We start from the raw sequence: 12,981 nt of genomic DNA, 5'->3' as shown, positions 1-12,981 counted from the left end.
GGGGAATACATATAGGGGGGGCAGCAACTGTAACTAGATACATAAATACACAAGTGTGAACGTTACCCCAAGTTAGTAACAGAACATGAAGGAAATAGATACTACAGCAGGTCTCCACACACAGGCAGAGAGCCCAGTAAAGCGCACAGCACCAGTGATGGCCAGTTCGCAGTGTTCGCCAGGAAACACATGCTCCGGCGATGCACAGGTAAGCCCTTACCCGTGGCGGTCTGAAATCAAATGCGGTCACCGGGAGCAGGCAGTTCCGAGAACAGCCCGATGAAGGCCCCCGGCGGCTGTTCTTGGAACTGCCTGCTCCCGGTGACCGCATTTGATTTCAGGCCGGCTCCCGGCACAGGCAAGGGCTTACCTGTGCATCGCCGGACGGGCGAGTTAAGATGGCTGCTCGCTGGCGAACACTGCAAACTGGCCATCACTGCACAGCACCAGTGCCTCCGGCAGAGCAGGAACCACATATAGTAAACAAACGGTCACATCACCATCCGGTGTCCCTCACCTACCCTACGCGTTTCACCGAATGGCCATTTACTTACAGTTGCTGCTCCCCCTATATGTATTCTCCTTTATCGGTCCCCTCCCCCCGTGTCCCTCTTTTATACCCGTTTTACTCCACCCAATGATGTAAGACTCCATTATATGGGTTTTATTGTGTTGTTCTAATAAAGTATATATTATTTTTATTTAATTTTATTTGGACTGGTCTGAGATTTTTAATCATCGAGGACAATCCCCTTAAAGGCTCTGGAAGTTCTTCAGTTCTGAGAATGAGCTGTAAGTACAAGCTCTGGTTCTTGGAGCAAGCGCCAATGCCGGCTGTTTACCGCGGAACATGACGGTCGCGCTCGTTTTCCTTTACACCAGTTTGAGAAAATCACTGCTATATTATACCAGTAGGATGAGCCGGCTTCACACGGGTATATTTCCACCATTTCATTTAATGCTTGGGTGTGAGGTTAAAAAATATCCGCAGTGTTCCCAATAACAGTGACCTCCACCCCATTAACTGTATCTTCACAGCCCCCATAACACTGACCCTCCACAGCGGCCCGCCCCCTTAACACTGACCCTCCACAGCGGCCCGCCCCCTTAACACTGACCCTCCACAGCGGCCCGCCCCCTTAACACTGACCCTCCACAGCGGCCCGCCCCCTTAACACTGACCCTCAACAGCGGCCCGCCCCCTTAACACTGACCCTCCACAGCGGCCCGCCCCCTTAACACTGACCCTCCACAGCGGCCCGCCCCCTTAACACTGACCCTCCACAGCGGCCCGCCCCCTTAACACTGACCTTCCACAGCGGCCCGTCCCCTTAACACTGACCCTCCACAGCGGCCCGTCCCCTTAACACTGACCCTCCACAGCGGCCCGTCCCCTTAACACTGAGCCTCCACAGCACCCTGCCCGTTTACACTGACCCTCCACAGCACCCTGCCCGTTTACACTGACCCTCCACAGCACCCTGCCCGTTTACACTGACCAAGCGTGTCACCAAGGGGCCCGGCCTTGGTGGAGTAATGGCCCTAGATATAGGTCGCCACCAAGTTACTTAGCTTAGCTGGCTCCAGCTAGTCCGGGGCGGGCTTTTACTGGGAACAAGCAATGTGTTGGGTGGGTGCCTGTTCCCCATCCTCCAGTCCGGGATTTTGGAATATGCCCATGTGCAGGGATGGTATTTAATCCTGTTGCTGGACTTGGAGGAAGTTAAACTGCCAGGATCAGAGTTATCGCTGACCCCAGTTGCTGCAGGTGTCAGGGCTACACTGGTCACGGCCAGGATCGCGGAGTGGCGGCGATCCTATAGAAATTAATGGGATCACCGCGGCATGCATAATTTCCACCTTTCATTTTTCACAGCTCCTTTGGAAAATAAAAAGGGGAATCAGTCACTAAATACATTGAAAGTGAACGGATCTGTCGCCATTGACTTATTGTTTTCAGTGCCGGATCCGTTTTTATGACTGGTCACAAAACCGCAGCCATGTAACATTTCTCGTTACATCGTTATCATCTTATCGAAGCGTCCAGTTTGAGGCAAATTAAGCTGAGTCACTGTATAATGAGGAGTTTCCAAATTTCAAATACACTTACAGTCTGAAGAACAGAGCTCTGCTTGCTGTCAGTGAACAGAAACATTCACTTGGCTACAGGCAGAGACTATAAACTAGGTTATAGTCACAGAATAATCAGGTTTTTTTTTTGTGCAGTTTTTGAGGTCAAAACCCAGGAACAGATCGACGATCCCGGAGAATTATTATTTGTTGGTGTATGTTAAAGGGGATCTCCGGGAGGAGACGGCTAGAAATGGGGCTGCGACCCCGACCTGTTCACCAGTGGAGCAGAGCTGTAATACCACACCCAACCCACGGACAGGAGTGGCGCCGTTTCTGGAAGGCGGCATTTTTCTAAGGCCTCATGCACACGAACGTATTTTGTTTCCGTGTCCGTTCCGCTTTTTTTGTGGATAGGATGCGGACCCATTCATTTCAATGTGTCCGCAAAAGATGCTGACAGCACAGCGTGTACTATGCGCATCCGTATGTCCGTTACATAACCCCACGAAAACAAATTTAGCATGTCCTATTCTTGTTTGTTTTGCGGACAAGGATAGCCATTATTACAATGGATCTGCAAAAAAAAAACAAAACAAAAAAAAAAAACGGATGCCATACGAAGGTCATCCATTTCTTTTTGCAGATCTGCAAAACACATACGGTCGTGTGCATGTAGAGCCCCTCTTGGCCACCTGAACACGTTGCTGCAGAATACGTGCGGTTTTTCCACACGGACTCTGGTGAAGAAAAACCGCAGTGTATTACAGTACGAGCAGAGTGTATCAGTGCACAAATCTCATATACAATTTGCAGATTTTTTTTTCCGCGAGGAAGTTGACCTGCATTCGGGATTTCTAAATCCGCAGCATGTGAATTACGTTTGCGGTTTTAGCTGCGGATTTCACCCTTTTCAATGGAAGGCGAGATCTGCGTCAAATCCGCAATTAGACATATATGCTGTAGATACGCACATAAATCCGCACGGAAATTCGGGCAAATCTTATGTGCGTCCGCCCGTGTGCAGGTGGCCTTAAAGGGGTAGTCCCACACTATGAGAACGGATCATAGGTCATAAGTATCTTATTGGTGGTGGTCCAGCCGCTGAGACCCCCTCTGGTCACAACAGCGCACCTCACGCATTCGCCATTCATCTCCATGGGATGGTCGCGGTCTACAGCTCCTTGCACAGACGGTACAGGGGATAAGCTGTAGGGATCGCAGCCCCCCCCCCTCGATCACAGTGTGGGTGGGGGTCCCGAAGGTCGGACTACTGGACAGGAATGCCCTCTCATCAGCACAGTATGGCGACCACTGCCTATGGCGATATGGCTTATATGCCCTATTTTCAGCAGCTGCCGTCTGCCCCCTTTCCCCAAGCAGATTTACTACCCACCACGCTGAGGGCAGAAGCATGCCAGGGATCTTTAACCCCTTCATGGCCATCCACTAATTTTCAGCAGCAGATTTGGGTATTCCAGCCGCAAGCCACAACCAAATATTTGGGAGACACGGCAGAAGCACAATGTTAAAGGGGTCCTCTCACTTCAGCACATGGCATTATTTATCATATAGAGCAGGGATGCTCAACCTGAGGCCCCCCAGCTGTTGTAAAACTATAACTCCCATCAGGCCCTCCTGTTGGCTGATAGATGTAGGCTGTCCGGGCATGCTGGGAGTTGTAGTTTTGCAACAGCTGGAGGGCCACTGGTTGGGCATACCTGATGTAGAGGAAGTTACTACAAGGCACTGACTAATGTATTGTGATTCTCCATATCGCCTCCTTTACTGGCTGGATTCATTTTTCCATCACATTATACACTGCTCGTTACCATGGTCACGACCGCCCTGCAGTCCAACGGCGGTGGTCGTGCTTGCACAATATAAGAAAAAGAACCAGCCTATGTGTGGTCACAGCCAGCGCTATTTTCATATAGTGTGTAAGCGTGACCACCGCCGATAGATTGCAGGGTGGTCGTGACCATGGTAACGAGCCGTGTATAATGTGATGGAAAAAATGAATCCAGCCAGCAAAGGAGGCAATATGGACAATCACAATACATTAGTCAGTGCCTTGTAGTAACTTCCTCTACATCAGGGATGCCCAACCAGTGGCCCTCCAGCTGTTGCAAAACTACAACTCCCAGCATGCCCGGACAGCCTACAGCTAGTCAGTGTCTTGTAGTAACTTCCTCTACATGATAAATGCTATTTGCAGAGGAGACACAATCCCTTTATAGGATACAATGGACAAACAGTGCAAGATAATACCGCTATACAGTGCCATACTGTGCCAAGATAATACCGCTATACAGTGCCATACTGTGCCAAGATAATACCGCTATACAGTGCCATACTGTGCCACCATACTGTGCCAAGAGGATACCGCTATACAATAGAGAAATAACGGTGCCAAGATAACACCGCTATAACAGTGCCATACTGTGCCAAGATAACACCGCCATACAGTGGAGAAATAACAGAGCCATGTGATGCTATGCACATACCAGCTCACCATGCAGCCCAGATAACACACTGCCCACTGTACACCGAGGCTAAATAATGCCCCCAAACAGTGCACATATACTGAGCTACATAGATTCTATAGACAGCCTTCTCCGGAACTACAAGTCCCAGCATTCCATGCTGCAGACAGCCTATCCTAGTCCCATACCTGTATGTAGCAGAGCCGGGAGCGCGCACACACACGTCTCACCTGCTGCCGCTTCTTCATCTGGCTTGTTTGCCGCCCCTCCCCTCTGAGTCAGAGAGATGCCACAAGGCGGTCCTCTGATTGGCTGCAGACATTTGATTGCCACTCGATGCGACCAATAGCAGTGGAGAAGTCACGTGCTGAACAGAAAGGGCACGAGAACGCGCCTGAGTCCTGGCTGCTGGTGACGCGCGCGGTTTTGGTTTCCTTCTCACGTTGCGTCTTCTACAAGATAGTCAGAATATATTTTATTTATTTATTTATTTTTTTAATACATTTTTTTTGCGTTTACTGATCGTTATTTTTATAGCCAAAAATATTTTAAAGAAAGGTGGTTGAGACACTGGGGGAGATTTATCACAACTGGATCTGTGAAAATTGAAAGGATTAGGCCTAATGCACACGACCGTTCCGTTTTTTTGCGGTCCGAAAACCGCGGATCCGCAAAAAACAAGCCACCCGTGTGCCTTCCGCAATTTGCGGAACGGAACCGGCGGCCCATTGTAGAAATGCCTATTCCTGTCTGCAAAACGGACAAGAATAGGGCCACGGAACGGAGCAAAGGATGCGGACAGCCCACGGAGTGCTGGCCGCATCTTTTTCGGCCCCATTGAAGTGAATGGGTCCACACCCGAGCCGCAAAAACTGCGGGTCGGATGCGGACCCGAACTACGGTCGTGTGCAGGAGGCCTAAATCTGATTGGTTGCAATGGGGCAACTAAGTCAGTTTTCCTTTACATCAGTTTTGAGAATTCTCCCCCAATATATTTGGGTCCCCAATGCACGGGTAACGTCTGTGCGGAGGCTGGGACGGATCGAGACCCATCCGTTATCCGTCCACACTGCAAAAAATAGAACATTTTTTTTGCAGTGCGGAGGCACGAACAGAAACACCCCGTGGGGTTCGCACCGCCGCTCCGGATTACGTACCCATTCAAGTGCTGTTTGCCGGCTGCAATACGGCCACGGCCGGGGAACAGCCGTGTATGAGGCCTCACATGTGTTCCACGTAGGGTTGCCACCTTTTCCAACAAAAAATACCGGCAAAGTTAAGCCACACCCAAAAGTGTGTGGTTGTGGGGGCGTGGCTTAACACAGGGCGTTAAGTCGCTGTCATACTGTGGCTCCCAGTAATATTAGTGCCCCCCAGTATTAATAATGCCCCCAGTAATATTAATGCCCCCATTAGTGCCTAGTAATAGTAATGCCCCCATTAGTGCCCCCTTCTCTGCTTCTGCAAAAAAAATAACCCACCTCATTCATTTGATTGTGTCGCGGTGAACGCTCACTGCTGATGCTCAGGACAGGACCTGCGCTCCAGGGTGATGACGTCTCGCAGGTCCTGTCCTCCAGTCAGCAGTGGGCGAGCAAATGGAGGAGGTGAGTGCCTTTTGAGAAGGCTGCACTGATGATTGCTCCACAATGGAAGCGCTCATTAGTAACAGTCCATATAGGAAAATACTGGTACAAAAAAATTACCGCCACCGGCAGGGCCTCTAAAATACCAGCTTTGCCGGTGAGATACCGGATGGGTGGCAACCCTAATTCCACACCATATCTGCACCCCATTGTTTTCATGGGGAATCTATATTTGCCTCAGATATTTTTTTAAAATCTGTGTTGATATGTGTCACATCACTTGGGGCATAGTCGCTGAGCTCACGCCATAAGGCCTCGTGCACACCACCAGAGACGGCAAGGTGGCGATCCGTAAAAAACGGATGCGGTCAGTGTGCAATCCCCTTTTTTTGCAGACCCTTTGACTTCAGCGCGTCCGTGGTTTTCAATTTGCGGACATATTCTAACTTTTTGTTGACGGACATACGGATGTGGAAAGCACATGGATGATCCGTCTACTTTCCTTATCCGATCTGCAAAAAGATGGAACATGCCCGATACTTGGCCGCACAATGCGGACCTTGGGACCATTGAAGTCTGTGGATCTGCAAAAAATATGGATGCAACACGGACGGTATCTGTATCTTTCGGATCTGTAAAATACATACGATCATGTGCATGGGGTCTCAGGAGCAGGTGTGACGCTGCCTCTCGGACAGTGAGACTCTAGTGTAGTCGGCCATGTTGTCCCTAGTCAGCCATTTTCCATCTCTACCTCAAGGACTTTGCCCCGTCAACGTATGAATTTTGTGTTGTGTTTTAGGCAATATCGTAAATTGCAGGACACGTCTTCCAGTAGATGGCGGTAGGTGCTCATGTTGACCTACTGAAAAAGCAAAGAGGCGCTCGGAGGCTTGTAGTGGCGCCCGATAGATTTAACCCTTTATTATAGGGGATTGCTATATTTACAGTGGGAGTAATTTATGCAAGTTTGTCATAGTTTTATGTCTATGCAAAGAGGGATCTCCCAAGGAGGAGAACCATCTCGCTAGCGCCACCCAGTGGAAGTGGATCCCTAGGAGTCAGAATTTGACTTTCTTTTTTCTGGACAACTTATTCCAAAATCACTGACAGACGACATTTTTTTATGGACACAAGTATCACCAGCCTCAAAAAAAAATCGCGGACGCATCTATTTTTTTTCACTGACAAAAAGGAAAAAAAGTCGCTTTATTGTACGGACTGTCCAGAAATGTCTGGATGGTTGGCAACCTTGGCCTTGGGACATGGGAAGGGAATATAGCTGGACCAGATACCCATCTGTAGACGGCTGTTTCGGGGTGCGTGCCCCTCATCAGTACGGAGGAGGATGCTGGCTGGGTGCTAGACCTTGAAAGAGACTTAGGCAGGTTGCTGAATCTCCTTAAAGGGGTATTCCCACTTCTGGGACCCGCACCTACACAAAGAACGGAGCGGGGAAGGTGCACCAAGCGCTCTACCCGTAATAGTGAATGGGAGCGCACCGCACATGCATGGCCACCGCTCCCATTCATTGCTATGGGGCCGACTGAAATAGCTGAGCGTAACTTTCCGGGCTCCGTACGCAGTGTAGATGCGGGTCCCAGGAGTGGGACCTGCACCTATCGGACAATGGGGTCCTATACTAGTAATATGCCCCCATTGTCTGCGATGGGACAACCCCTTTAACCACCTCAGCCCCCCTAGCTTAAACACCCTTAATGACCAGACCACTTTTTACACTTCGGCACTACACTCGTTTCACCGCTTATCGCTCGGTCATACAACTTACCACCCAAATAAATTTTACCTCCTTTTCTTCTCACTAATAGAGCTTTCATTTGGTGGTATTTCATTGCTGCTGACATTTTTACTTTTTTTTGTTATTAATCGAAATGTAACAAAATTTTTGCAAAAATTTTTTTAATTTTTCACTTTCAGTTGTAAAATTTTTCAAAAAAAACTACATCTATACATAAATTTTTCTCTAAATTTATAGTTCTACATGTCTTTGATAAAAAAATATGTTTGGGTAAAAAGAAAATGGTTTGGGTAAAAGTTATAGCATTTACAAACTATGGTACAAAAATGTGAATTTCCGCTTTTTGAAGCAGCTCTGACTTTCTGAGCACCTGTCATGTTTCCTGAGGTTCTACAATGCCCAGACAGTAGAAACACCCCACAAATGACCCCATTTCGGAAGTAGACACCGTAAGGTATTCGCTGATGGGCATAGTGAGTTCATAGAACTTTTTATTTTTTATCACAAGTTAGCGGAAAATGATGATTTTTATTTTATTTTTTTTCCTTACAAAGTCTCATATTCCACTAACTTGTGACAAAAAATAAAAACTTCCATGAACTCACTATGCCCATCATGAAATACCTTGGGGTGTCTTCTTTCCAAAATGGGGTCACTTGTGGGGTAGTTATACTGCGCTGGCATTTTAGGGGCCCAAATGTGTGAGAAGTAGTTTGAAATCGAAATCTGTAAAAAATGGCCTGTGAAATCCGAAAGGTGCTCTTTGGAATGTGTGCCCCTTTGCCCACCTTGGCTGCAAAAAAGTGTCACACATGTGGTATCGCCGTACTCAGGAGAAGTTGGGGAATGTGTTTTTGGGGTGTCATTTTACATATACCCATGCTGGGTGAGATAAATATCTCGGCAAAAGACAACTTTTCCATGCACGCGACCGATGTCTTGGTCCGTGTGCTGTCTGCATCCGTTGCTCCGTTCCGTGGTCCACAAAAAAAATATAACCTGTCCTATTCTTGTCCGTTTTGCAGACAAGAATAGGCAGTTATATTAATGGCTGTCCGTGCTGTTCCGCAAATTGCGGAATGCACACGGACGCCATCCGCGTTTTGCAGATCCGCAATTTGCGGGCCGAAAAACACACAACGGTCGTGTGCATGAGGACTTATAGGACCTATCTTTGAACGGAACGGAAAAAACGGAAACGGAAGGCATACGGAGTACCTTCCGTTTTTTTTTTTGCTGGACCATTGAAATAAATGGTCTCTTTAAAGGGGTTGTCCCATCGCAGACAATGGGGGCATATTACTAGTATAGGACCCCATTGTCATATAGGTGCAGGTCCCACTCCTGGGACCCGCATCTACACTGCGTACGGAGCCCGGAAAGTTACGCTCGGCTATTTCCGTCGGCCCCATAGTAATGAATGGGAGCGGTGGCCACGCAAGCGCGGTGCGCTCCCATTCACTATTACGGGTAGAGCGCTTGGTGCACCTTCCCCGCTCCGTTCTTTGTGTAAGTGCGGGTCCCAGAAGTGGGAATACCCCTTTAAGGAGATTCAGCAACCTTCAAGGTCTAGCACCCAGCCAGCATCCTCCTCCGTACTGATGAGGGACACGCACCCCGAAACAGCTGTCTACGTATGGGTATCTGGTCCGGCTATATTCCCTTCCCATGTCCCAAGGCCAGGGTTGCCAACCATCCAGACATTTCTGGACAGTCCGTGAAAATAGGTGACTTTTTTTTTTTCCTTGTGCGTCCGTGATTTTTTTTTTTTTTGAGGCTGGTGATACTTGTGTCCGTAAAAAAATGTCGGCTGTCAGTGATTTTGGAATAAGTTGTCCAGAAAAAAGAAAGTCAAATTCTGACTCCTAGGGATCCACTTCCACTGGGTGGCGCTAGCGAGATGGTTCTCCTCCTTGGGAGATCCCTCTTTGCATAGACATAAAACTATGACAAACTTGCATAAATTACTCCCACTGTAAATATAGCAATCCCCTATAATAAAGGGTTAAATCTATCGGGCGCCACTACAAGCCTCCGAGCGCCTCTTTGCTTTTTCAGTAGGTCAACATGAGCACTTACCGCCATCTACTGGAAGACGTGTCCTGCAATTTACGATATTGCCTAAAACACAACACAAAATTCATACGTTGACGGGGCAAAGTCCTTGAGGTAGAGATGGAAAATGGCTGACTAGAGACAACATGGCCAACTACACTAGAGTCTCACTTTCCGAGAGGCAGCGTCACACCTGCTCCTGAGACCCCATGCACATGATCGTATGTATTTTACAGATCCAAAAGATACAGATACCGTCCGTGTTGCATCCACATTTTTTTGCAGATCCACAGACTTCAATGGTCCCAAGGTCCGCATTGTGCGGGCAAGTATCGGGCATGTTCTATCTTTTTGCGTAACGGATACGGAAAGTAGACGGATCATCCATGTGCTTTCCACATCCGTATGTCCGTCAACAAAAATTTAGAATAGGTGTACATTTTGGCCAAAGCGTAATAAGCCACTCACCACGCCAAGGTCGCCTCCATGAGTGGTCCCTAACACTAGTTCCTACCTGTTATGGGCCACGACAGCCACACAAAGTCCAGGGAGCGCAGGCACAGCATGCACGCCAAGCAGACTCTGCTTTTATCCCTGTCCGGTGCCATTACAGCTTTCATCGGTTCCAGTGATGCAAGTACCAACATGCATGCTGAGCCCACTATATACTTCTCCTGGAGCCAAATGGCTACTGGTAGGTACTATATAAGCAGACTCAGTTTTATACTGACTTTAAAACCAGCCTCCAGGGCAGACTAACTGGTCAGGTGTGCATGACTGCATGGAGATCGCCACGCCTCCAATATATACTACATAGAGAAAAATGTGGGGGGTCTGCTTATATAGCACCTGCCAGTAGCCATTTGGCTCCAGGAGAAGTATATAAAAAGTATATAGTGGGCTCAGCATGCATGTTGGTACTTGCATCCCTGGATCCGATGAAAGCTGCAATGGCACCGGACGGGGTTAAAGCAGAGTGTGCCTGGCGTGCATGCTGTACCTGCGCTCCCTGGACTTTGTGTGGCTGTCATGGCCCATAACAGGTAGGAACTAGTGTTAGGGACCACTCATGGAGGCGACCTTGACGTGGTGAGTGGCTTATTACGCTTTGGCCAAAATGTACACCAATGCCTCATTCAACATCCAGCATAGAGGCAGGGCAGAGTGCTGGTTGCAGAGTGCGATTGCATTTGTGTTTTTGCGTTTGTATCTGTATTTCGCCATAGCAATCTGCACCTGCATACAGGGCTGTGCTGACTGAACCCCCCCCATAATTTAGAATATGTCCGCAAATTGAAAAATTCAAAAAGGGGATGCCACAATGACCGCATCCGTTTTTTATGGATCGCCACCTTGCCGACTGTGTAACGGATCCGGTGGTGTGCACGAGGCCTTATGGCGTGAGCTCAGCGACTATGCCCCAAGTGATGTGACACATCAACACAGATTTTAAAAAAATATCTGAGGCAAATATAGATTCCCCTTGAAAACAATGGGGTGCAGATATGGTGTGGAATTAGGGTTGCCACCCATCCGGTATCTCACCGGCAAAGCTGGTATTTTAGAGGCCCTGCCAGTGGCAGTAATTTTTTTTATACTGGTATTTTCCTATATGGACTGTTACTAATGAGCGCTTCCATTGTGGAGCAATCATCAGTGCAGCCTTCTCAAAAAGCACTCACCTCCTCCATTTGCTCGCCCACTGCTGACTGGAGGACAGGACCTGCGAGACGTCATCACCCTGGAGCGCAGGTCCTGTCCTGAGCATCAGCAGTGAGCGTTCACCGCGACACAATCAAATGAATGAGGTGCTTTTTTTTTTTGCTGAATCAGAGAAGGGGGCACTAATGGGGGCATTACTATTACTGGGCACTAATGGGGGCATTACTATTACTGGGCACTAGTGGGGGCATTAATATTACTAGGCACTAATGGGGGCATTACTATTACTGGAGGGCATTAATATTACTGGGGGGAAATAATGGTGGCAGTACTATTACTGGGGGCATTAATGGGGTCTTTACTATTACTGGGGGGCAGTACTATTACTGGGGGCATTACTATTACTGGGGGACATTAATGGGGGCTGTACTATTACTGGGCACTATTGGGGGCTGTACTATTACTGGGGGCATTACTATTACTGGGCACTAATGGGGGCATTACTATTACTGGGGGGAATTAATATAACTAGGGGCATTACTATTACTGGGGGAATTTAATATAACTGGGGGGGCATTAATGGGGGCATTACTATTACTGGGAGCATTAATGGGGGCATTACTATTACTGGGGGGCATTGCTATTACTGGGGGGCATTACTATTACTGGGGGGCACTAATGGGGGTATTACTATTGCTGGGGGGCATTAATGGGGGCATTACTATTACTGGGGGTCATTAATGGGGGCATTACTATTACTGGGCACTATTGGGGGCATTACTATTACTGGGGGGCATTAATGGGGGCATTACTATTACTGGGCACTAATGGGGGCATTACTATTACTGGGGAGCATTACTATTACTGGGGGGAATTAATATAACTGGGGGTTATTACTATAACTGGGGGTATTACTATTACTGGGGGGCATTAAGGGGGCAGTACTATTACTGGGGGCACTAATGGGGGCTTTACTATTACTGGGGGGCATTCATGGGGGCATTACTATTACTGGGGGGCATTCATGGGGGCATTACTATTACTGGGCACTATTGGGGGCATTACTATTTTACTATTACTGGGGGGCATTAATGGGGGCATTACTATTACTGGGCACTAATGGGGGCATTTACTATTACTGGGGAGCATTACTATTACTGGGGGGGAATTAATATAACTGGGGACATTACTACTGGGGGGCACTAATGGGGGCATTACTATTACTGGGAGCATTAATAGGGGCATTAATATTATTGGGGGGCACTACTATTACTGGGAGACACTAATGGGGGCATTATTCTTCCTGGGGGGCACTAATGGGGCATTATTCTTCCTGGGGGGGCACTACTATTACTGAGGGTCA

At 48.2% G+C, this 12,981-nt stretch overlaps 1 protein-coding gene across 4 annotated transcripts in view; it reads right to left on the bottom strand.

Moving 5' to 3' along the window:
- LOC122930807 (interferon alpha/beta receptor 2-like) overlaps nucleotides 1-12,981 on the bottom strand; it is a 62,073-nt gene that overhangs the window by 41,347 nt on the left and 7,745 nt on the right. Inside the window, exon 1 of one of the 4 annotated variants that reach the window (XM_044284420.1) lies at nucleotides 4,745-4,823. The exons of 1 other annotated variant lie outside the window; for it this stretch is intronic. Coding sequence is in view for 1 of the 3 variants with exons in the window: in XM_044284424.1 (XP_044140359.1) it covers nucleotides 4,745-4,804 (60 nt within the window). In the remaining 2 variants the exon portion in view is untranslated. Of the gene's footprint in view, nucleotides 1-4,744; nucleotides 4,824-12,981 lie in introns of those variants that run through there. 2 more of the 4 variants (XM_044284421.1, XM_044284424.1) reach the window with 2 other exon arrangements.

This window comes from Bufo gargarizans, chromosome 3 (genome assembly GCF_014858855.1).
Source record: "Bufo gargarizans isolate SCDJY-AF-19 chromosome 3, ASM1485885v1, whole genome shotgun sequence".
Taxonomy (NCBI): Eukaryota; Metazoa; Chordata; class Amphibia; order Anura; family Bufonidae; genus Bufo; species Bufo gargarizans.
This window is presented reverse-complemented; position numbering and strand designations above follow the sequence as displayed.